We start from the raw sequence: 27312 nt of genomic DNA, 5'->3' as shown, positions 1-27312 counted from the left end.
AAATATATTCAAAGAAAATTGTTTAAAATCTTAGAGAATACTTCTTTACATAGTTAATATTACTGGTAACCACAAATACTGAACTGTAACATACCATTTTTCTCCCCCAGTTTCATTAACAGCTTGATTTTTCCCAAATTAATTGCGTCTCAACTTTTTTTCTGTTTTTAATTTGTGGCTCTGGGGAAAGGTTTATAGAGCATTTTCAGGACAATCGCATGCTGCATATAAATCTCTGCACTAAATTTAAAGAAAAATAGTATGTTTATAGTCACCTCTTAATGGTCCCTTGTCCATTAAAATGTTGGATGAATGTCTCAGAACATGTGTTACCATAATGAAAATAGTAAAACTGACAACATGCATAAAATTAAGCATAGGTTTGAGGGCACTGTTACACTGGGGCTCTGCCAAGCACCTCTTTGATGAGTGATCTGTGCACTCTGAGAAAAGCCAGTGAGAAGTGCTGAGCAAAATTCTTTTTATGATGCTACCATCTCAGTCAGACAATGGGAATCTCTGCTTTAGATGGGGCCTTCAGCTGTTTTACAGTCCTGTGATCATGGCTTGAGGAAAAAGAGTCTACCTACTTTGATTTCATTCAGATTTCGCAGAACATGGAATAATATTCCTTTTATGCACATAAATTGCATAAACTCTTATTTGGATTTACAATGTCTTACTTTTTTGCTGTGTTATCAAAGGGAGCAGAGTCATGTCTATAAAAAGGAGAGATGTTGTCTACACATCAGTTCAAGTGAAGTGATAAGTTTTCCTTTATGCAGAAGAGTTTGAATGAATATACTGGCTAAAAAAACTTTTTCTTTTTTTTTTTTTCAATTTACAATTCAGTATGTGCTTAAGCATGATAAAATACATATGGAAGTATTCACCTTAGTTGGGGTATTTATGAGTATTAATCTGATTTAAACTATTTATGAGAAAAGAACATATCTAGCTAGAGTTTTAACTGATTTAACCTTTAAAGATGTCTAAAATACAAACAGAAGATTAATAATAATAACCCATTTTATGATATCTTTGAAGAAGATGCTGGTGACAGAAAGTAATTAAGGCTTCTCAAGTTAAAATTATTAAGTTAAAATAAAGTTAAAATTATTTTTTGCTTTTGATGCAATGTTTAAATGTACGTGTAGATCTCTTTCCCGTTGTAATGTTAGCAATCTTTCTTTAACATTCTCCTGTAAATAGATCTGTTGCTTCCTCTATCCAATGATAATTTAAAACTGGTTTAGTTTAGAACTCATTGACTGCTTTATGTATCTTAAAATCATAAAGAGGTGGAAAGAAAACCTTTTTAAGATTAGTGTTTTAAGCAAACAAAATAATTATCTTGGCGTTTCATTTGGTGAGTGAGATTGCCTGCTTTATGACACTATGTTAACGTTTCTGTCCTATCCCTTAATTTGCATAAGCAGTAGCTGGGTACTTCATTTGTAGATTACATATGCCTAGGGCCTGGACAGATGAAATATCAATATGTCCAAGAAGCATAATATATTTTTGTTAGTTTTCATTAATATTTGTAAAATAATATTTTCTGACTTTTTGACAGAAAAAAAAAAAAAAGCTGGAAGAATCTCTTTCCCATTTCATTCCATTTTATTAGTAATACCTTCCTGTTTGCATAACATTTACCCCTCTGTATATATATAGTGCTTTTCTTCCTATTTCATTCCAGCTCTCAGATATTGCCTTATTTATTTTTAAAACATTTTGAACACCTAAATCAAAGAAAGTAACATTACCAAAAGATTATCAGTATTTTGTTGCTATGTGCTCAGATTCATTACCACACAGGACTATTTGAATAGGATATCTTCAACAGGAGTGAAGTTCAATGCAATTGTTCATGTATACATTTTCAGGCTAATTGTAATACTTTATTTGCTAGATAAGATGAGAGGTGTCTGAGTATCTTGTCTCCTAAGGTGGCCAGGAACAACTGTGCAGAGAAAAGCTAGAAAAATAAGAAACCTTTCACTTTTAATTTCAGTTTTCTATTTTTGGACTCCATTAGTTTCTGATGGAAGATAGAAGAAACTGGCTACTAGTTATAGGTATAAAATTATGCTATCTATAACAATAATGGCAACAGTCATTTTAAATTATTTTCCCCAAAGTATTGTTTTGCCTACCTTAGGGAAAAAAAAAAAGAAAAAAAAAAAAAAGACAACTTACTCCTTCCCCCTCAAGTATAAAGAATTTCTCCATAGTTTATGATTTCAAGAGAGAAAATGAATCATGGTTACTAAGATTCTCTTTGTATATCTCTCTCTGTCTTGTTAAATACTGTTTAACAGTGTGTTGTTTTTTTTTTCAATAATTTCAGCTTTTAACAGCAGCATGTTTAGAAGCCATAGTGCTGCAATTTTTGTTGCATGATACTGTGTCCTGGTTCCAGTTAGGACAGAGTTAAGTAGCTCATAGTAGCTGGTAGGGTGCTATGTTTTGGATTAGGATGAGAAGAGCGCTGATAACATGCTGATGTTTTAATTGTTGCAGAGCAGTGTTTACACCAGGCCAAGGACTTTTCGGCTTCTCGCTCTGTCCTGCCAGCGAGCAGGCTGGGGGTGCAGCAGGAGCTGGGAGGGGACAGACCCAGGACAGCTGACCCAAACTGGCCAAAGGGGTATTCCATACCATCTGACGTCATGCTAAACAATATATAGGGGTGGCTGGCCGGGGTGGGGGACCGGCTGCTCGGGGATAGGCTGGGCATCGGTCAGCGGGTGGTGAGCAATTGCATTGTGCATCACTTGTTTTCTTACACATTATTATTGTTAATACTATTACCATTATCACTAATATTATTATTATTGTTATTATTATTTTCCTGTCTTAATAAACTGTCTTTATCTCAACTCACAGGCTTCACTTTCCCGTTTCTCTCCCCCATCCCAGAGAGGGAGGGGGGAGGGTGAGCGAACGGCTGTGTGGTGTTTAGCTGCCAGCCGGGTTAAACCACAACATACTGAAAATTAGAGACGTCTCCCATCATTGTCTATCACAAATCTAAATTACTCAGAAGCAACAGATATCAAGTAATCCCAAAAGTGTCTTAAATTATATGAAGCCTTTGAATCTTTAGAATTTATAAATTTAAAAATATGGTATAAAACCAGTATAAATTTGTATCAATATTTGTGACTTACACAGTTGTTCAAGTATGCATAATATTGTATTGAAAATTATATATATATCAAGAAAAAAATGTTGGAATCAGATGAGATACTATTAAATGTTATAGATTTTTTTAGGTTTCTTTAAATTAGCAAATTTATTTTCCTTTTTCTCCTCATATCCTTTTTTCATTATTATGGCTATCATTTCATATCTTTGCAAGTGTACAGAAGGACATGTAAAACAATTTTTGTGCCTAGAGAAATTAAAATCTAATAAGAGGTCTTGTACATTTTGAAAGGAAATGGTAGTGGAACAATATTTTAGAAATTTTACCTTCAGACCCTAGTAAACAAAATATTAGGTAGATGCCAAGACATTGGTTTGAATTTATATCTGAGCATCAAATGGTATTATCCATGAATACATATGGACAAAACTTGAAAAAGGATAGAATATCATTGATGTACCTAACATTAGGGAGGCAAGGACCTAATGCACTTTTCATGAACTATGAGTTGCCTGGAAGTGTGAATAAACATTAAACAATATTTATGTTGAAAAAAGTAATACATTTCTTAAAGATTCTCACTCAGTGTGACAAATTAAAGTTTGCAAGACCATTGTATTGTTAGAAATGTTTCCAGTAACCTTCCCTACATATCCTTCTAAAGAGGACAGCTGCTCTTCTGCATGTAAAATGCCATTTCCGTGCACAAAAACATCCAGCTGTACATAAAGGAGACAAGCATAAGCCACAATAATTTAGAAGTGATAATTTCCATGGAAACATTTCTGTATATCAAGGTAGATACATTATATGATAATGGAGGCACCCTGAAAATTTGACTTGAATTGGCTCTGCTGACTCTTTCTCATCTGAGGTGTGATCTCATAGCTACACATTGATTTTGTGAAGGAATACCTAGAACAAAGCAAGTGGCTTATGCAAAAACACATTTAAGATCATGGGATCATCATGAGTACAGGCTGAAATATGAGGCATTTACTCTCCTTCTTACTCTCTCCCCTTACAATTCTGGGGAGAGCTCTGTAGGCAGCTTATAGCTGGACAAGATATACTGCATTTATGCTTCTGAAAAATATAGTCAGTGTGCCATTTATCACCTGTCCTAAACGAATATATTCACATTATTTTTCTTTCCTCCTTCCTGTTTCACAATGAGACTTGTAACATCAGAGTGACAGGCTTCTTAGAACTTAGTAGAGAACTACAACAGGTTCTTCATTCTTTTATTATTATTATTATTATTATTATTATTATTTTGTCATCTATACTGTGGTGTCATTGTAAAACAAACAAAAAACAACTGTGACAAATTATTGTTTCAGCTATAGTCAACACGCACATTATGAAGTGCTGTAGTAACAATTTTGTAAGTAATTTTCATTCTGCTGTTGCCTTTCATAAGGTTTGCAAAAAGCCTGTTAATATTACCCTGTCATATATTGTATGACTGACTTGCGTTAATGCTACAATCAGATAAAGTTTGCATTTAGGTTTGTTATCATATAACACGATGATAAAACAACACTGTAGATTAAACTCAAGGTTAAAGTCTTAATTAACTACCCAGGTCATTTCCAAGAAATGGTTAGGTGATTAGTAGTTAACCATATTTCTATTATCTTGCCTGTGGCCTTTTTTTTTTTTAATGTTTTATGGATAACATCCTATGTGAACTGTTATCTAGCTGCATGGAGGTATTTCTGAGAGAAATATTTCCAGTTTCCCTCTTCTGATCATTTAAAAACTAAAGAAAATTTTAAATGGGCAAAGCAGTTGTCACATTGCCCAATGAATGTTTTATTTGTTCCATCTTTTCATTGTTGTCTGCAGCATTTCTGTAAAGAGAACTGTTGTGATAGTTTTGGATAGGATAGAGTTATTTTTATTCATAGTATTTTGTATGGTGCTATGTTTTGGATTTGTGATGAAAACTTAGATAACACATCAATGATTTAGTTACTGATGAGCAGTGCTTACAATGAGTCAAGAACTTTTCAGCTTCTTATGCTGTCATGCTAGTGAGGATGCTGGGGGTGCACAGGAAGCTGGGAAGGGACACAGCTAGGACAGCTGACCCAAACTGATCAAAGGGTTATTCTGTACCCCACGTCATCATGCTCAGCAAGAAAAATTGGGGGGGAGGGGGCATGGTTGCCGTTGCTCAGCATCTACCCAATTATCAGTCATCTGGTAATAAGCAATTGTGTTTTGAATCACTGTTTTTTTCCTTGGTTTTGTTATTCTTTGCCTTCCCTCCCCTCTCCTTCACCCTCCTTTTAAGTTATTAAACTGTCTTTATCTCAGCCCACAAGTTTTCAATTTTTGACCATTTGATTCTCTTCCCTATCCCATGGGAAGTGGGGGAAGAGAATGGGTGTTTGTGTGATGCTTAGCTGCCTACCAGGGTTAAACCACAGCAACTCTTTTTCTGAAGTGCCTCGCAACTAAATATAGTTGCTTCACACACATTGAATTTAGTGAAAAGTTAAGTCATATGATTGATGTTCTTTTATTCCTTGAAGTTGCTTCTTTCTACCATATTTCTTTAAGTCCTATTAAGAAAATTGCCCATGTAGAAACTTTTGCACTTCAGCAATCACAAATACAAGCTTTTTTAAAAGCAGAGCTAGCAGGACATATTTCAGATATATTTTTAATTCTTTGTTTTTATTTCAAGTCTCCAAATTCTGTATCTTCCTTGGGAAAAAAAAAAAAAGAAAAAAAAAGAAAAAAAAAAGAAAAAAAAAGAAAAAAAGAAAAAAAAGTCAGTATAGTATATTTCAGTTACTCAGTGTGTTCATGGATTGAGTCTGTTTTTAAAGGCAGAGTATAGTTTGTTTATAATAAATAAATACATAAAAGTCTTTCCAAGTCCAAGTTCCAATATCAGCTACTGTAAAAGTGAGATTACATAATCTCTGTTAAACATCCTCATAGTTAAGGAGACCAACTTAAAAAGGTACACTCAAAGGACTAAAAATCAAGGAAGGAGATAAAGGAGTATGACTCCTTTTATTATTTAAGTCTGTGGTCTTCCTATCTGTTTCATGATATTGGGATTTGAGCTCATGGTCTCTTAGTATGGTAAAACATTGCCATTAAAACCCCCATTTTAATTTTTGTGTGCCTACCATTCTGTATGCCTACAGCATGCCTCCAGTAACGAGTACAGCAGCCTGTAACTGTGGTGTTGGATTGAACATACCATGGCAAAGCATTGGTATATATTGGTATATACACTGTCTATACATTGTACTCCTGGAGGGAATGGCTTTTGTTTCCACAGTATCCATTCAAAGCACTAATGCTTTCAGATTTTTGTGTTAATGGATAATTTACCTAAGTAAAACAGTATTTCCACTTGGTCATGACCTCAGTATCCCATTGCCTTCTGTTGCAAGAACAAGTAGTGAGGAAGAGCAGATCAGTGTGTAAGATACAGATGGTCTGGGTTTTGGGAACCAGTTCTTGCCAGAGAACAGATCTTGATCCATTAAAATTAGTAAACATTTTGTCAGTTTGTCAGACTGTACTGGAGCAAGGTTGAAAACATATGTCAGAATACTGCCTCAGAGCAGGGAACATGTCACTCCTCGTGTGCTGTACAGTGATCAGCATTTTGGTGTCCCATAGTGAATAAACTCCTTTTGTAGGAGAAATTTGACTAGTAAAACAGCTTACTATATTCAGTGATGAGTTTAATACAGCAAAATCTGTTAATTGTATCAATTCCACATTAGCAGAAGCTTTTTTTTTTTTCAGAAGTCAATTATAGTACATGAATGTGATTTCCCTGTGATGAGCATTTTGAGAATTTGTAGCTCTAAACTATGCTCCAATATTCATCTTAACAATAGCTGTCCAACTAAATCCATGAAACCTCTAAAAAAGATCTTTGAGTAGAGGTGTAACATGTGCCTGATAAAGTTTTCATCCTCTGTGAATGCCCACACAAACTTGACTGACCTGCTTCCTAAATAGTCTGGAGTGCTAATTACCAGGAGAAAACTTTACTGGGGGCTGCATGCAAAGAGAAGTAGGAGGAAGAGGTATAATCATTAGCGATATTTTGCCATTTTAAATGTACTGTTGCTTAAGGACTAAATCTAACCTTTTTATGTAATTTTATTTAATGATTATGCTCCTCAATGTGGTATGATGTTGACTTTTGATATTACTCTTCAGATTAAAAATCCATTGAAACCTACTGTTTGTATCTTGGGATACTTAATTTCTTTAATTTCTAGCAGTGTAAAAATTAGGGTGGCTTCTTCCTTAGCATTGTAACATATGTCATCACAATACAGCTGAGATTTCAGTTTTGTATAGTTTTATATGACCTTTCAGTTCATAAAGATTCTCCTAAGAAAGAAAAATATGACCATCTTGTTCAATCTTGAATATAAGGTATTAATTTCATCCAGGTATTAACTCCAATACATTATGTTTTTTGGCTAAGTCATGTTTTCCTGATACCATCTGCTCTTGTTCAAAGACCTCGGAGGAAAGAGAATCCACAACTTATCTATGACATGGCTTTCTTTTCTCTTTTTTTTTTCTTTTTTATTTTTAATTATTTGTAGTTTTCTTTTTCATTAATCTGCAGAATTGACATTTTGCTAAACCTTTAGGATTGCTGTTTTAAAATGTTTCTACCCTCTGACTCTTAGGTAGGATACATTGGATGGTAATTTAGTATCTGATATGATAAAAGCATATTTTGCTGCTCCATTCTAAAATTAGATAAATTAGAAAATAAGTATTTGTTGAATATATCTGTTTTTTCTGCAAAATTATTAACAGTCTCTCTCTTGATCGGATAGCACTAATATAGTGGAACTGAAGTTCAGTCGTGTGTACCAATGATTTATTTCTCTTTCCCCAAAATGTCTAGATTTTCATGTAAAGATTTCTGTATTTTATGTTGATTTTTAGTTAGTATATGTTCCGCTCTTGCTATAACTTCCTTAAAAAATAAATAAATTAAATATAATAATTATTAATAATAATAATAATAATAATTCAGCAGCTACAGTGGGTTGTTTTAAAGACATTATTTTTGGGAGTGCATCACAGAATCGTAGAATCACAGAATAGTTGAGGTTGGATTGGAAGGGACCTCCAAGGATCATCTAATCCAACCCTGCTCAAGCAGGGTCACCTAGAGCATGTTACACAGGATCGCATCCAGACAGGTTTTGAATAGCTCCAAAGAATAACTTCACAACCTCTCTGAGCAGCCTGTTCCAATGCTCTGTCACCCAAAACGTAAAGTAGTTCTTCCTCATATAGTGATGAAACCTCCTGTTGTTCAATTTATACCCATTACCCCTTGTTTTATCACTGGCCACCACCCAGAAGAGTTTGGCCCCATCTTCCTTACATTGTCCCCTCAGGTATTTGTAGAGGTATCTATGTTTACTATTTAATCCCTGTATTTTTTTTTCTCATAAATTTTACTTGACTTCATAGTAGCCTGGATTTCTAAGCATCAGGTGTAAAATAAACATTATTTTCCTCTCCTACATAAAAAATATTATCTCCCTCAGATTAACCTCTTAGCACCTAAAAGAAAATTGTCAAACTAATTGTGGTAATAAATGTTTGAAGGAACATTATAAGATGAAAGATTACTCTTTCATTTGAATAAATTGAAACTAGCAAATTAACTAGGAATATTTAGTTTTACAAAAGCAGTAGAAAAGAAAAAAAGTAGAGTTTATACAGGAACAAATAAATTGTTCTTAATCAATATAGCACTAATATTTCCTGGAACCTTCCCTGAAAACTCTCTGGCCAGATTCTGATACCATATATACTTAAATAACATCGGGTCAAATAATCAGATAGATCAAAGATCTTGGGCTTTGGGGAATGTATAGCTAGCTAAAAACAATCAATATAAAATCACATAAAGGAATATGAGAAAAAAATAAAAGAAATAAGGAAAGAGCCATTTGTAACATCTAGGAGAGAGAGGAGGTGTAGGAAACTGTCTACTCTGAAAATCAATGGGGTTAATATGCCTAAATTATCTAGGTCTCAAGCACAGGATTGAATTACTGTAGTCTAATGAGAATTCATGCATCACCCAGTTCCCTGGTTACTGTTTATATGTATCCTACTTGCCCTAAAGTGCAGAATTTTTCAATTTCAGTTATTTCACAGTAAAAGAGAGGTAAAATGAGTTATATTGCCTAGAATTTGCTGCAATCAAAAAGTGTGCCACAGGCAGTTATTGAATCAGCTGACTAATCCTAAATTGTTATTCTGCTGTAACTTGATCATATGTCTAATCCCAGCAGGATTTATTTTAAAATATAAAGCTTAAAGAGAAAACAAGTAATGTGGGCACAGGAAAATCAGCTGGTTCAGGTAAAATAATCCTGTTTATGGGTGAAGAGATTCATCTGGCCTGAAAATAAAGTTTTACTATTGGATTATCTATATTTTATTTTATTTTATTGTATTTTTTAGATTAGATCATTTTAGATTTTTTAGGGATTAGAAATTGAGATTATACAAAACATATTTTAGAATTTCACTTCTGAAGTTGGAAAAGAGGAATTATTCTGGAAAACATCTTAAGGATTAATAAAATAGTTCTGTGAATATTATTTTATAGTTTTCACCTTTTCATATCATTTAGGATTGCAACCTGCATTATGCATTAAGTAGAACCTCTGTTTTCGTGTAGTCTTTTTTCGTTTTGTTGAGTACCATTCCGTGTGATTCTGTGTGTGATTCTGTGTGATTCTGTACCAGTTTAAACTAGTATTTTTACACCAATGACTAAGTAGGAATGTGTGAATGTGATTGCAAAAGAAATCTGGAAGGGGACAGGATGGTAAATCTTTAATTCAAGAACAGTCACCAAATGGTTCTGCCACCTTACTGACTTGCTTCAAGTTCCCAGCAAATGTATGCCCAAATATGAAATACATTGTCATTTCATAGGAACTGAGCATTGCTGCATGAGCATGGACTTTCATGACTGCAGAATGAAATTCTTTACAAAAATATGGTCACTAACAGGAGAGTAAAGGCCATTAAAGCCTTCAAATAAGGAAAGATATAAGTTAAAGCTTTTCAGTTAGATCACTGTATTGGCTTTAGAAATTTTAAATGAAAGTATTACAAAAGCATGTAGTCATGATGACTGCAAATTTGGAAGACAGTACAATAATGCTGTTTCATCTTTCTGCTGTTTCATCTTTCATTTACTGCTGTAGATACAGTGTGAGAATTTAATTGGAAGAAAATATGAATAGGAATGGTAGCTGCATGTGAATTAACATTTTTGAATGTTGGTACATGGGGTGAGGGTGGGGGGGAGGAGGAGAGGGGAAGGAAGTATGTTTGGGCACATCTTGCCCGTAGTGGAAATAGTAGGCTATGAGAATCCATCCAGACTGAGCTAGTTAGGGATCCAACCAGAAGATAAATCAAGGTCAAGGTTTATGTTTGGGGTTGATCATACCAAAACTATACAAAAGGTTTTGTGAGATTTGTCAACCACTGGTTATCTTCTCTGTATGCATCTTACAGATTTAGTGGCTAACAGGATTTCTGGTTTACCTTGTGTGGGGTTGGTCGAGGAAGGTGAGCAGTCTGCAGGCTAGAACAAAGCAGGAGCAGGGCTGGAAAAGAGGAAAGGAGCTGAATAAACTGGCACTTGTGTTCAGTGGGTGTGAGGGGAAGAACTTCTGTTGTTGGACGCAAGAACGGAGCAGTGGTAGAGGATATATGAGAAAGCAGCAGGCACGTGAAAGGAGACTGACGAGATGGGGAGGCAAGAGATTTGGCTAAGGAGCCTAAGCAGAGCAGTCTTTCTTTGGGTTATTGGCCATTGTTTTGCCGTTAAATTTTTCTTAGTATGAAGTGGTTCTGCATAACTTGAGGGTGGAAATTAGAGCTGAAATAACTGAAAAATCTCTATTTATATATTCAGAGATGAGGCAGTGGGGTGATACGACTGATTGTTCAAAACCCATTTAAATTGGCAGTCTTGTGTTGTCCCTGTGGAGTGCTGCCAGGCCAAGTTCACATTTGTGTTTGATAGCAGTACAGTGACTTGCTGCTTTATGGACTGAAGCACTTTGTTTGTGTTAAGCTCACCAGCTCATCCACACAACAGCAATTGGTGCAGAAGCCAAAGTCTGCAACACAGGTCAGGATTGACTTAAAGAGTGTAGGTGTTTGTTTAACAAAGCACATGTATCTATTCTAAAACAAAGCAAAAATATGTGGAAGAAAAAGGCATCATTTAGTTTAAACATGACTTAAAGGACATTCTTAAAGTCAAAAGGACAGTCTAGAGTCTATCTTGAGATTTCATTTGTGAGAACTCTAGCTTTCTTGTAACTGAAATTGAATTATATAACTTGAAATAAGAACCCATCCGTTTTCCTGATGAAGAAAAGAATAGAGAGGCTTCATCCTTTCTTCCCTCCTTACATCAAATATTTTAATATACAGATGTTTCATGTATTCAGAAGTTGTAACACAGTGAGTCAACCAATTATGATATTATTTGATGTCATTTCTGCTTTAGTTTTAGGTAACTTTTTAATGGTATTACCCATGTCAGTGACATTATTTATGTCCCTTGTTCTGTTTTCCTTAGCACGTGGCATGATCTATGTTGCATCCAACATCATTTAAAATGATGCTTTTTCCAACTTAAATGGAAAAATTTGGTGAGGTTACTTTGCTTCAGAAGTATATTTTTTTATACAGTAATAATACTTATTATATGATTTATTCATTGCTCTCAGAATCCTGAGAACTGATGAAATGGAAAAGGGATTATAGTAGTTGTTCCAGTCTGAAACTAACACGTCAAATACAACCTTAAGTATGAAGCATGTACAGGCTGAATTTGGCTGTTACAGCATATTTAATGATAATATATTAAAACATACCTCATATAGAAAAGTTTTGAGACACTTACTGTCCAAAAGATATTACAGTCACTTCATGTATGCTTTAACAACCAACTCAGAGATTAAATGTCCCTCTTGCCTGGTTTACTGCTGTAATCTTCTGTAAGATTTGTGTCCTTCCTCCTTTAGAAAAAAAAAAAAAAAAGCTTAAAGCCCACCTCATCTTAGGGCCTTTGGAACACCACTTCAGAACTTCCAGCGCTGAAGAGAACTATTTTGATGATGTGAAGTCACCTGGAATCTCTGAGGCTTTACATTGTTGATGCTTGTTTTGAATTTCACGCTGTGCTTTGATAGGTTAATGGCATCTGTAGGTGGAAGCTAGTGCACAGTAAGCTTCACAATAAAGTTATAACATATAAAATATTCCATGAGTATTCTCAGAATAGATTATTTTACAATTTGTTGATATTTATTACTTGTTGTCTCAATTTGCCTACCATTCTCATTGATCAAAGTTTTAATGATGAGAAAACATTTATTTAAAAAAGTAAAAAATTTTCACCTTCCACTCTTTAAACAGCAATCCCCAAAAGGCTGCAGAACATATAATTCCTAAAAATAATAACACCTTCCAGAATAAATACTCCTTTCTAAATTTGTGTTAAAGATTTTGTTGTGCTTTTATATATCCTTTTTTTTTGGCTTAGGAGCACTTCCCCTCACCCTTCAGCTTTCTTGGTAATAGTTAAGCTGTAAATAATGTTGCCCAGACAAAGAAGCTGTTTACACCTAAGTGCAGCTCAGAAAACTGACAAGAAATGAAAGATCACACTCACCTACCTTCTTCTGTATTTTTATCTAATGACTTGGATGTTGAAAGAAGCGCTTACCATTTTCTATTTGATTTTTTTATACATAAAAATTATCTGTGATTGTTGTGCTAAATTGCTTTGAAAAGAAGGCAGAAAGGGGTGCTGTGCAGAAAACCCTCTAATCTCTTCAGTCTTGAACAGTGAATTCCATATGTGAATTGATAAGCCTTTGGTGTACTGGATGGCTTAGGGGAGTTTAAAGCAAGCATTTATCTCCTTCTCTTTTAAAGCTTTAGTTGCCTCAAAAATACTAATGTGCAATAAGTAAGCAAATCCTTTTCTTTAACCTTGATAACTACACACTGGAGGTTTTTGAGACAAACAAGAAGGAGAAGTTTTACCACTTTTATGGGTTTCATGACACCAGTTGGAGAAAGTGCAGTATTTCTGTCTGTTGTGTTTTCCAAAACAGTAACCTGCATTGGGCTTTTTTTTTTTTTTTTTCTGTTGAGGAATACTTTAACTCATGAAACAAACATCTTTATCTTTGTTTCTTACCTATATCAAGCAAATCTGCATGAAGTAGTCATGCACATTGTTGGTGCTACTATGCTGATTTGTGAATGTGAATAATATGCAACTAACTCTACTGAGCCCCTGTGGAGTTGAGTGGATCCTCTTGTGTATTATGAACCATATGAAACCATGCTAATTTCACATTTTAATACAACAGGTGGTTTCAAAACATTTTTCTAGCTTTATGAGTGCAAGGCCAGGATAAATTTTTTCTCTCTCTGATTTTATTTATATTTTCTGTTTAGTATGAGGATTTTGTTGAATCCAAACACTGTTTCTTAAAACTTAATTATAGACTGAAAGATCTTGGTCCATGGAACTAGGTAGTCTTATGTATGTGTCTAAGTCACTGTGTTAAGACTCTGCACTATGTCTTGAAAATTTTAAAGTGCCAACAGAGTTCCAAAACAATAAAAACTTCACTGAACATTTTATTATTTTAGGAGACTCACCTCTAATAAGTAGAAGTGAGGAATGGGAGAGATCAAACTGTCAGAAATATAGTTTGACCTGTTACAAACAGTGTATAGGTTAACTAGTTAGTGTATGTCAGGTGATCTTAGCAAACAGTCTAGCCTCAAATTAAGGAAGACAGCATAAAATATTTCTGTCAGTGAAATATGGGAAGTAATTATCTTCCAGACCCAGATCTGGCAGTGGAACTGGGCAATGGATCAAAACACATGATAAAGAAATCTTTTTTCTGATACCTTAAAGGAATGATCTAGTGTGATCCTGTCTCTGTGCTAAGTCTCTGCCTGTCTCTTCTCTTTACCCTCAGTAATGCAGTAATGGGGAAAAAAGTGCGTGGTGGCTTCTTGCATGTATTGGTAACATGCTCGAAGATATGAACTTACTTTGTGCAGTCTTAGTGTAGGCTACATAAAGAACATGTAGAGAAAGTCCAAATACCTCTTTTTTCCCAAAAAAGTTATGAAGAGAAAGAGATCTTCCATTTTCTTATGGAAAGAAAAAGTAACTCAATGCTGCAAAAGCTAATAATGAAAATCAGACATGCCTTTCTTCTCCCTAGCACATCTGCATACATGTATACATCCATCTCATGTGCCTAAGTTACATGAGTACATAAGCATTTCATACATGAATGTAACAATATATTTAGTATGATGCCGTGTTTGTTTTACATTGTTAGGGCATTTAACTTGAATCCAACTGATCCAAGTTCATCACATCATTTACTTGGCCATGTTTAATTTCCAAAATGAATACATGAATTTAACTGATGTAATAGTGTATCCAGTATATTCTATTTTGACTAATTTGTCTATCAATGTGTAAAAACGTGCAAAGGTCAGTTCTTCTGTCTGTATTTTGGAGCAGAGTAAACCAACAATTGAGTTTATAACATGAAGTAAAGTGAAGTCCAGATAGTTTCTGTAATTCTCTTTCTCTCTTCTTCTATAGATACCTTTTCTGTCTTGGATTTTAAATGTATTTTGCCTATGACATAGTGATATTTGGCTGATTTTATGTTTGGATTTGTCTTGGTACACAGTCATCCATCTTTTCTATTAAAAACTATCATAACATTGAAAACTTAATCATCCAAGATAAATCGTCTAGAAACTGTTTTGTTTATAAACAAACCCATAGTAACATCATTTTAAAACTGAGCAGCAAACCAGGTTTGGCTTTTGTTTTATGTGTTTAATATTCTGGATAATGCAAATCTTCAAATTACAATTATACAGGATGAAATAAATTGAGTTATAACCTCAGTGCATATAAGTGTGCTGCAGAAAACAACTAGCTGGATAATTTGTCAAGAAGACATTTTTCTTAGTAAGAGACAGTGATGATTTCATGTCATTCATTAACTTATGGCATCAGTTATACTTTTATGTGTATTATTATTGCTACACGTTTAACATATGCAAGAAGGATCTGCTCCCTCAATTTTTTTGCAATTAGCAAACCTATTGACTTCTGGATTATCACTTTTAGGGTTGCTTTTTGTTTTTCCCCCTGAATTATTAAAATTATCCTGGCAAGTTTCCATTTCCTTAACATTTCTCCAATTTTATGAGGTTGTATTGAAAATTAATACTGGTGACTCAGTTTCAGACTTGTAATTTTGTTAACCGCTGATGTTTCCTGAATTTCAGTTGCATTTTCTGTTTTACTTTGTATCTTACAGCTTTGTGGAGGCTTTTTTGTTTGGTCTATTGATTCGTTGGTTGTCATATGTTTCTTTTTTGTTTTTTAAACTAGCAGGGCTTAATGATTTTCCTTAACAATCTGATTGTTAATTCATGCCTAAAAATTGTTCAAATCATATATATTGATAAAACACTTGAAGCCTTAAAAAAATTCTTTTACACTTCCAAGTTCACATCATAGACTGTCATCTTTTCAAAGTGTACATGTATGATAAGATCATATTTTCCAGGTCCAGATGGTTACTGATTTTTAATCAAAAATAGCTTTTTTTTTTTTTTACCCCATTTAAATAGATTGTAACGTTAATTTATCCCAAATTCATATAACATTTCTAATCTCATGTTAAGTAATTATTCTTTTAGAGGCTTTTAAGAATCGTATAGTTAAGAATGCTTTTATAGCTGGTATATATCTGCATCTAAAGGTGCCGATGGTGGTGTGTTTATTGTCCTACACAATATGAACATATATTTTTCAGTAACTGCCTCCCTATTTGTAGTCATAAATTGTCCTAGAAAACAAGAATACCTACATTGTTTGTGCCTGTATTTCACTGCCAAAATAGAAGCAAACACATGAAAACTGAAGACAGGATGAAATATATCTGAAAAATAACTTTTGCCATCAACATTAAAGAGCATAAAAACAACACACAAAACAACATATTGTTTTAGAACTGGAACTCTTAACTTTTTTTTATTGTAAAATGGCAAAATATGTGTCAGAAGCGTCCTGTCTTCATGCATGAGCAATATGTATATAAATATATATATATATGTATTTGACAATGAAATTAAGTGTGCGTTTGTCTCACTACATATTGAAAATGAAAATCCAACAGATATTTTATAGTGCTTCTCTGATTCTGTTTTGAAAAAAAAAAATAAAGAAAATTTCTAGGGTGATCAAACTAAAACTCAGTAGTTTGTTTTTTGTTTTTAAGAGTGAGGGTGGTGTTTTTTTCAGTTAAGAGGAAAAAATCACATATACATAATTAAGCATGATGTTTTATAGCAGCTACAAATTTCATCAGATCTTTTTGTGTTTCACAACATTATCTAACAATATAAATGCACAAAATGGATATCTCAAGGCAAATCTGAGCAGAATTAAAAGAGATGATAAAACTGACACTTTAATAACGTTATACCAATATTTGGCAGTGCTTTAGATGAATTCACACCTTTTGCCCCAGAAATATAGAGGCCCTTGGCCCCAGTTCTTCATGGCTTCCATCATCACAATGTCCTAGCAGCACATCACAGCAAACTTGGAGTAAAGCATCTATATAAGTAAGCTAAAGGAAAAAAAAATGATACTGCTGTTCTTAAGATGGATACACAGTCATAGATACTGAGTGATTGCATCTGTTCAAACATGTATAAGAGTTAGTAATTCATTTCAATGTCAGCAATTCCACTATTTTTAAAACAAAGTGTAAGAAACTTGTGAAGTTTGTGGGTGGATGAATTTCAGTTTCAAACTATTTTGAAGAAGAAGAGTGTAAACTCTGTTATAGGACTTCAGCAGTATTTTCTGCATGGGCTGTATGGCTTCTCTGTTCTAGTAACTGTGTTCATAAGGTATGAAAAGGTATTTCACTTTTAATGTTCTTTAAGCATGAAAATGTTCTGAAATGAAATTCTTGAAATTAAAAAAATGCATTAATATATACTAGTAGCAGTTCATGTTCCCTCAATGAGGCAGCATTTTCAATTGAGATTGTTTTATGTTTAGTTAATTTACTCAGTTAAAATGAACCCATTCAGGTACTACTTCTCTTGCTTTCCTTTAAACTAGCTGTCCTCATTATACTTGCAACAATGTTTTTGTCATTTCCAAAGCCAACTTCAGAAGTAATGGCACAGAAAACAAAAACTACAATAAAAATAAAAAGAGAAAACATGGTAAGAAATGAAAAACAATGTCCCTGATGAATGGAAATTTCAAGAAGTAAGAAAAATACCTAAGAATAAGAAGAACAACACAACACAATTGATTTGAAAAAATCTGGCTCATTTAAACTGAGCTGCGTAATATTTAATTATTTCATCTTCAGTGTGTGTGTGTTCTACATAAACACGTGTTTTGTTTTGTTTTTTTTTTTGTTTTGTTTTCTTTGTTTGATTTTTAAATAAATCATAGGAAAAAAAGCTTTTAATGCTCATTTTTGCATTTCACTGTCTGAGCAAAGTCTGTTCATTCACGCTTGCTGTTAGTTGTATTTTCACCAAATGAAAATTGCAGGATAAAATTATATCAGAAACTCAGTATTCATTTTCATGTATGTATAACAGGAAGAAATATTTTCAGGCATCATAAACTGCCCAGAAATCCAAGAGTAGATGAAACAACAGTCCTACTACTCCCCATTTCTTAGTTCTAACATGATGTGCAGTGTTTGTTACATTTTTTAATTATGCAGAGATTAATGTTGAGGTATACTTATAGTTTAGGACTTCACAGCTTTCTTTTTTTCAAGAATTCGCTGAATTGGAGCAGGTTTACCTGTGCTGGATTTGTGAGGAAAGGAAATATCTATATCCAAAGATAAAACAAATTTCTTAAATAGACTGAACCAATTAAATACTTACATTCTGTGTTTATTTCCATTTACAAGGCATATATCATCTTCCTATTCCTTCACCTTCACTGGCGGGCAGGAGGCTGGGTTTGGTTTGTAGGTTTTTCCATTTGGCACTTTTACCTCCCCTTCCCCAGAGGCTGTAAGAAACCTGTTTTTGGGGCAACAAACACTTCCCAAACACATGCACAGTCCTTGCTGTGCATAGTGAGGAACCAGCCTTCAGCAACAGCTGCCACCTCTGTGCAAGAGCAGCATGTAGAAGAAGCAGCTGCAGGCATATCTTGTGCATCATCTAACAGACAGAAAGAAATCAATGCTGCCATTGCTGCAAATGGTATAATGAATGCAGTTTCCTCCTTGTAACACTTTATAATATGCTACACAGATTACAAATTACACAGCTGACAAGTCCATTACACACCAAACTAATATCCAAAAAGCTGCCTCAAAGAAAGACCACTGGCTTTTGGGCTGCCAAGACCATCACCTTGAAGTTGTTTGTTTGTTTGTTTTAATTATTATTGTGAGAGAAAAAAAAAAAAAGAAAAAAGAAAAAAAAAGACAATTACGTTCTGAACATCTTCCTGACACTTGGGATCTTTTTTTTTTTTTTTTTTTTTAATGAGATGGTCTTCAACATGAGGTGTTAGAATTTGCAAGGCAGTGAGCTAGTGATCTTGCTGTAAAACACCAACTTTTATGGTTCACTGCACTTCTTTCTGCCATTGTAAAAGTTATATAAGTAGTGCTCACAAATGTTGGTAGAAACTGGGTCCATAGCTTGAGGACAGATTATAGTCTTCATCTTGTAAGACATGAAAATAATTGAGACTGTTGTCAAGAGCTAAGCTTTTCTTTGAGTGTTAATGTGCTTTGGCAAGACATGTCAAAACTATATCTCGTATTGAGAGGCACTCATCCTGGAACATTAGATAGGAACATGTACAGTGCACAAGCCATGAAGCAATTCATATCACTTTTGTGATCACCATCATAACCCAAAAGCCTTTTTCTTTTTTTTTTCCAAATGGGTTCAGCACTTTTCTATTAAGAAACAAGTGGTTACACTTGAGAATGACATTATTTATCATCTATGCTGGACAGTTATCACTGAAGGAAAGTTTCAAATTTGCATTTTAATTTAAGTAATTAATGTCTTGTGGTTTTGTTGTTTTCTTGTTTGTTTTTTTTTGTGTTTTTGTTAGTTTTTTAAATCTTAAAACGGTTATCAATAGGTTTTATGTACAACAATCATATCTTCATTTTTCATAAAAAAAGCTACAGTTGGAAAGTACTGTATATGGTACTGTTTAAAGAAGACTGTATTTATTTTAATTCAAGCTCCCTTTGAAATCAGCAAGTTTTAAATGTTTTGAATATTCTTTTTACTCTTGCAAAGAACGATTTTGTGCATCAATTGATTTAACTCTATGTATATGGATCTCTTACCAGCATATTTTATGGGTTTCTGTTTTAGATTCTGGTCTTTGCTATGCATAAAATAATACAATCAATGTTGTGGTGGGGATTGCTGTCCCGGAACAAAGAAATCACTGTCTCTGATTCTGTTCCTTTTTTGTCAAGCAGATATTATTTTAAATTTCCGAACAACATATGTCAGCAAGTCTGGCCAAGTTATATTTGAAGCAAGATCTATTTGTATCCACTACGTGACTACCTGGTTTATCATTGATTTAATTGCTGCACTTCCTTTTGATCTTCTTTATGCTTTCAATGTTACTGTGGTAAGTACTAACCATAGTCTATTTTAATAGTGTTTTTTTTTTTTTTTCAGAAGATGGTTTTGGTGTTTTGTTTTTGTTTTGTTTGTTTGATTAATTTTTTGTTTGCTTTTTCAAATCTGGAAACTAAAACTGAACGAAGTAAAATACATTGTTATCTTTTGCAGCTGCATTGAGTATTTTTACTTTGAATGCTAAAGGAAGAAATAGAATGTAATCTTACATGTTAATTAAAGGTGTTATGAGGTTGGGTGTCAATGTGGTCATACATTAACATGAAAGCCATATATGTAAATATCTGATCCATTATCCTTAATTTGTATATAGTTGCACTTAGTTCATTATTGCTTACTGTACTCAAATATAATTCTCTGTGGCCTTTGCTTTCTTATGCTGTGTTCAATGATTGAATTTTTCAAGTTTCATAAGTGGTTATGGTGGTAATCATTGTTATGGCCGGTAGAATACATTCTTCACTCCTATAGGAATCTTCTTTCTCTTTACTGACAGGCATTCTAATGCAAAAATTACAGCATGATAAATTTTAAGTATCATGCTAATTTATTTGTGTTCTAATATATATTAGGGTGATCATTAGCTTTGGTTTCAATTCAGCTTTGTTATGTATTTAATTACAAAATGCTTAAGCCACTTTGAAAAATGTGTGGCTCCAATGTCTGTTGATTCCACTTAATGTCAGTTGTGGTGGGTTACATTTGCGTTGGTTAACTTATGCTAAGACAAAGGTTTTTCTTCTCATAGTCCTATTAACAATAGTAGAGTAAGAATGTACTAATCAAAATTAAATAGAATTAGAAAGTTTAATATTGGAAAGATAGTGTTGGCAGAGATTTCTCAATTTTGTGGATTTTTCACATTAAGAGACTTAGGGTTTTAAGCTGTTTGCTTTCCAATTCTCAGGATTTTGATCTTCACTGAACAGATGCACTCAATCTCATTTTCATTAAATGTGAGTTAGAGACATGTACATAGATGATAGGATAGACAAGTATCAGAAAGCAAAACGCTAGTCAGTAAAACTCCTGTGTAAGGTATCCTGTTTGTTTTTATTCATTTAGTTTCATTTCCTTCAGTGATCTCCCTTTTCATTCCATTTGTTATATTAAGAACTGTCAATCTTATGCTAGTAGCTTTTAAAAACAAGCAGTTAATAGATCCACGTTCTTCAATTACTGTGTTGTTTTGTTGTTGTTGTTGTTTTGTTTATTTATTTGTTTAAACAGTGAGTAATCTATTTAAATGCACTACTATCTCAGTTTGTCCCTTACATTAAAACTGAATAGCCACCATAAATATGTTGGTTTAACTTCTGTTATGATTTTTTCATTGGATGAACCACGTCTGATCTATTTCTTCTTTATTGTTGTTCAGGAACTGATATTCTTTCTGTAGTAACTTACTGAAAATAAAGCATTATCTAATAATTATTTTTACAGTTTAAAAAGTCACAATATTACAAATGTTACTATAATATGATTAGCACATATCTGCTGTTTGTTATTTCTTTTAACTTTTTATTCCCTAACAAGATCACTAATATGGTGGCTAAGAATATCCAGAAACACTGATTAATTGTAGATCCTTCATGAGATGATTAAGGATAGATTCAATCCTCAACACTTAACTCCTCAAGTAATAAACAATATATAGCCATGTTGATCTAGAAATTAGAATTGACTGACAGGCTTAGCTCCCTGTATGCCCCAAGAGTTAAATGTCTCATTAAAAGTTTTCCAAGGTACAGTCTGTTTCTTTCATTTGCTCTGGCCCAATTTCTGTAGCTAGCTGCTGTATAGTAATGACCAATACACAATGGTCAAGGGCCAACCCTTTATTCCCTCTGGCAATCGAGATGAAATCCAGAATGTAGAAGTCTGTACCCTGTATTCACCCTCACAGACTTAATTCTTTTGTTATCTGTATGATTCCTCAAAGGGAACACAGTGCCTTACTACATTGTATTTTCCATAGTGGTAAGACAAGGCAACAGTTAATATAATCCTCAAGATTGCAATGACTATCAACTGTTTCAAGAGTGGGGGGAGGTGTGAATCACATTCCACTGTTTTTAGACTTTATTGAGTTAATAAGCTATTTCCTCATGTCTGTTCTCAGATTTTCACTCCATCGACTCTCAGATGTTGCCTCAACAGAACGGTGAGAAGGGGCATCAGGGAGCATCTCACTCCTTTGCTGTTCAGGCCCCGGCACAAAGGCCAACTCTTTAGGGATGCTCTAAATTCTGCAAGCTAGGTATAGTGCCATACATACATGGGTATGTATGGCACATATATATCATCCTCTGGTTGGAGATTTGTGTAGTTAGAGCGTGTGAAAAAGCTGTGGAGTCTCTTGCCATCTGTGGAGATATTTCAAAAGAAAAAGGTGAAACCTTAGGAATTGGTCCTACTGCCTTTACACCTTGCAAGGATTCTGCACTATCACTGATGGATAAAAATTCAGCAATCTGAGACCTCAAGCATGTTTCTTCCTAACCTCAGTGCCTGCTGAGACCCTAGCTTCTCTCATCGTGGTATTCATCTGATGTAAGGGATCCCTTCATCCATGGAAATGTTCTGTGAAATGCTGCCGAAGCAAAAAACAGGCTGTTAAGCACTAGTCATCATGATTTAATTTGCTCATCTCTGAGTAACTATTGGTGGTATAGAGCCAGTAAAAAAGAAAAAAAAAAAGTCACTTTTGGAGGAAAGCCCGTTAACCAAGCAGACAAAAAGAATTAAAGATCACTGCCACTAAAACTTAAAATGTATCACATTCCCTTATTATTTCCTTTTTGTCATAGGACATAATGCTTCCAAGCAGAGAATTCCTTCACTACTTTTGTTGCAACTTTATTTCTCAGTACTTCTCAGTATCACAGAATGCTATGAATGAGTTTTTGTTGGTTTTAGATAAAATTCTGACTCTGTCACTTTGACAGAAAAAGGTTAACCCAGCTAGTCTAAAATGATTAACCAAATGGAAAATTTAGTTGGCTTTATATCTGTGGGCAGAGCAAAATCTACACAGACACAAGTATGAGTGCTGATTCCTCACTTTGTCTTTCTAAATTTATGACAAAGAACAGAAAGCTGCCTGATGGCATTTGAGGTCTTTCAATGACAGATTAGACACAATAGAAGAAGAGTGTTTGGCATAACTAATGAGGAAATTCATTGCAATTATGTATGATTAATTACATCTGTGTTCAAATTTATGAGCAAATTATTTTGGAATGAGGCAGTCTTTGGGCCCTAAAATGAAATGTATCCACTTTAAAAAAAAAAAAATCCATTTCTGATTTTCTATTTATATACCCAGCAGTATTTTGTAACCTAATAAAAATGGTAATGATTTAGTCACAGATAATAACTGACTGGGTGCACTTACAGTAACAGTACTTTTGATATTTCTTATTTATGAGAAACTGATTAAAAGAATAATTTCACGTCATCTGTCACTATTTGTTTGTGCTGTGGAGGAACATAAACAATCATATAAAGATAAGGGCTCCATAGTGATGAACACAGCACATATATGCCATCTATATTTATATTTATATATTACTGCAACACCTGTGAGTGTCAGTCATGAACAGGGACCATTTCTGTTAAGAGCGCAACAAATAGAGCCATGTTTAGCTCAAACAAGTTTATGAGTGAGATAAAAAATGGAGACAGGGAAAAAAAAAAAAAGACTGGGAAATGTGTTGCCAGAGAAAAAGAGTCATTTGTTATGATGAACATGACATTCATTTAGAATAATTGTATTTTATTTGTAATATAATTATTTTAATACAAACAAGGCAATTCCATCAAATATTTTAGGGCCTTCTGCCCCAAACTGCAAATATTCTTGTGCTTAAGGACACAGACTTAACTAATTTCACTGACTTATAGTAATAGACAAAAGAATTGCAAGAAGAGAGGACCCTGTATTAGCTTGTGTGCTCTCATGTCAAATCTTATTCCTCACAGCTGTGAAATTCAAAGTCATTTAAACAAGTGTCATGTTTCTGGGTTTTTTTGTTTGTTTGTTTGTTTTTGTTTTCCCTACTATGTCTATGAGAAAAAATATAAAGGCTCTTGTGAAAAAAAAATATATATGGGCAGTGAATAGTACATGAAGGTCAGGAGAGAATTACTTCTGCACTATCAAAACTGTAGCAGAAACAAGAATACTTGTCTTTTTTATTTATTTTTCCTTATAGTTTTCCCACCTAATCTCTTAATTTCTGGGGTTGGAATAAAATCAATGGTTCATTAAGCCTTCATGAATAAATTTAAAATACTCCATGTTACAAAGCTTATCAGGCAACTTGCACCCACTTGTTAGAAAATGCACACCTATGAAATGAAGATTTCAGGTTATTAGTGTTGGTAATAGAAGCAGAAAGGTTTAACTTCAGGTTATTCTGGATTATCATAAACAAAAGATGTTGATCCAACAATGCTTTGAGACTTTCTTTTCAGAGAGCTCATTACATTGCTTTGGGAGTGCTATGAAAAGATATGTCAAGTTTGACACTATTTTTTTTTCAGTCTGTAGATGTATGTATCCTGTATTTGCCAAGTATCTAGTAAACCTTAATCCTAATGTCTCATTAATGAAGGAAAGAATGCTTGCTATTAACGAAAATTGTGCATATTTAGTTTTTGAAAAAATAAAAAATGTGTTGTATTCTAATCTGCATATTGTTTGCTAAAGCAGGTGAAGCATGAGCCGAGAATATTCCATGAAAAGCTGGGAGGTGCACAAGCTCTGGTGTGGATATAGGTTGGAGGATGCTCTGGATAGGATGGGATGGTTCAGGGACTTCTTGCTTTGTGTATTTCTGCATCTTCTCTGGGGCCAGAGCCCATAATCCTCATACACCTAGAGTTCTGAGAATATTTTTTTGTTTTTGAAACATACACTTGAAAGGCAATAGTCTTTTAGGTAAGGAATTTTCAAACTAGTATTGGAAGTTTTAATGGACTCTGTCTGACAGAGTCTTTTGGACTCTGAGTTAGTACAGTGCAGTAAAGGAACCGAGGCCCCTGAACACAAGTTTAAATCTGAACAAAACATCTGAGTCTTCATTCACCTCTCTTGCTTCCTTACTCTGCAAAATATCTGCTTTGTGTTGTTGCCTCTTCCAGGTTTAATTATTAAGCTGATTTCATGTCATGTATATTTAAGTGGAGCTATGCCTACTGTTTTTTTGTCTGTTAGCAGAAACTGAAGATCATTGTGTGTTTGAAGATGCTTATTTTGTTGTTTCACACAGGAGTCAAATGAACCTTCAACCAGTCTGATAATTTAGTTTCTTTTCTAGAGCAGGGAAAAATCTAGTTTTGTGCAAACAATTTTTTATGTTAAATCCAAAGGAAGACATTACATTGAAAAAATTCAAAAGGAAAGATATCTCAGGATTTCATTGTATGGTTTAAATCAGAAGTACTAAAGTAACTAAAATAAGTACGTACACAACAAAAGTAAAACTCCATACAACTTTAGAGGATGGAGTTTCCATTCATTGCAGCAAGAGAATAGGGTGATAGAAGTCAAGAGCTGACAAGTTGTTTTCTCTGTTTGTTCTCTTAGGTTTCTCTTGTCCATCTCCTAAAGACAGTGCGGTTGCTCCGCCTCTTGCGTCTCCTTCAGAAGTTGGATCGTTACTCCCAGCACAGCACAATTGTTCTCACGCTTCTCATGTCCATGTTTGCCTTGCTTGCTCACTGGATGGCTTGCATTTGGTATGTCATTGGGAAAAGGGAGATGGAACAGAATAACCCCCTTACCTGGGACATAGGTAAGTTATTCTTTCCACCATATACATATATACATGCGTATGTGTAAGTATACAAAAATATATGTATAAACCATTCAGTGTTTCTTGGCTTTGTACCATATGTAAACCATATGTATATGTACCATATACAATTATTTAATGCTGGTTTTAGAGAAAAGGAATTGCTTAAATCCCATAATTTTTAGTTAGCAGGTTGTACACTGAATGTATGTATTTCTTTAAAGTTAACTATCAAACAAGTAAAGGACAGAAATTTGCACTAAAAATGTTGGAATCTGTATCAAGTCATATAAATTCAAGATGTGTTTCTCAAGATTTTGAAAATTTGATTCCTAAGTAGTCTTCTCTAAATTTATAAACTGAAAAGTGAATTTCTATCTACTTCAATAAGAAAAAATAATTCTCCTTTAAACTCTAAATACTATGTGTTTGAGCTTTGGCATAAGTCTTTCTTTGGCATAGTTTTAAATGATCAGTTTTAAGCACGGAGGAGGAGCAATGGGGGGTGGAACCTTCTCCTTCCTTCCTTTTTTCCTTCCTTCCTTCCCGTCACTAGCTCTTTTAAACATCCACTGAATGAGTTGTCCAAATTACATGGCTAAATGGTAACAAAAACATTCAATAAGAAAAAACAGTCTGTGGGCAATTTCTAACTGAAGAGATTGGTGCTCTGAATTTCAGATCAGCCTGGAAAAGAGGGTTAAAATGGAAAGAAAATGGAAAAAGTGGAAAACAATTAGATTTTTTAAAGTGTTTCCATGTTTAGGAAAACAAGGATCTAGATAGGAAAGAGCTAAACAGATGGTGTAGCACAGTAGAAAACAAAGTTTATTCTGTTTTTGCAAATTAGACAATTTATTAGCAGAGATTCCCTCAAGCATGCTGATTATTCTTTACTGTACAGTGAAAGCAGATAGGCCCTGAAATGTATTCAAGATAAAAAATCCCTTTGGAAATATTGTTTAGCAGATTTAGCTGTGGTATTTTTGCACAGACGACAAGGTGTTTGTCAATGGATAGATGGTATTGGACCTGTCAAGTTACATTGAGGGTTTAGTTTCCAACCCACACTTCTTTCTGTTTTCTTTGAATATTCCAGATTTACTCTTTAGATTCTAAACTTTTTGTTTGTTTGTTTGTTTAATTTTTATTGTTATTTCTAAGGGTTGTATTCCTTTGTGATATTGCAACGGGAAAACAATATACTTTGTATAGGAACCTTATATAGGGTCATTTGACTTTACTGTGGAGATATATCTTTTACTGTATTTTTCAGATGGCATATCAATATTAAGCATCCCTTTTTCTCCCTTTTTCTTCTGGGTCCTTCTGCTTTCTGTTTTTTAATTTTACTTGTATTTACCTTTCACCTAAAATCTATAATGTGTTACCTGAAGCAGGAGATGAAAGAAGGCCAGTGATAAAATTAACTGGGAGGAGGAAACCCTGCTAGTTTTCCTTAGGCTTTTAAATACTAAAAACATAATTAAAATTGTGTGAATAATTTAGGTTATATAAGTTATCTGTAAGAGGAAC

At 33.9% G+C, this 27312-nt stretch overlaps 1 protein-coding gene across 2 annotated transcripts in view; it reads left to right on the top strand.

The window, feature by feature from the left end:
* The window catches only part of KCNH8 (potassium voltage-gated channel subfamily H member 8), a 200823-nt gene that overhangs the window by 101510 nt on the left and 72001 nt on the right, over positions 1–27312 (top strand). Inside the window, exons 6-7 of one of the 2 annotated variants that reach the window (XM_083823207.1) lie at positions 19807–19964; positions 25569–25776. In XM_083823207.1, the coding sequence (XP_083679333.1) occupies positions 19807–19964; positions 25569–25776 (366 nt within the window). Of the gene's footprint in view, positions 1–19803; positions 19965–25568; positions 25777–27312 lie in introns of both variants that reach the window. The other variant, XM_083823206.1, reaches the window with a different exon arrangement.

The sequence above is a fragment of the Anser anser genome (genome assembly GCF_964211835.1).
Source record: "Anser anser genome assembly, chromosome: 2".
NCBI classification, from domain to species: Eukaryota; Metazoa; Chordata; class Aves; order Anseriformes; family Anatidae; genus Anser; species Anser anser.
Note: the sequence above shows the minus strand (reverse complement) of the source record. Positions and strands in the feature narration are given on the sequence as shown.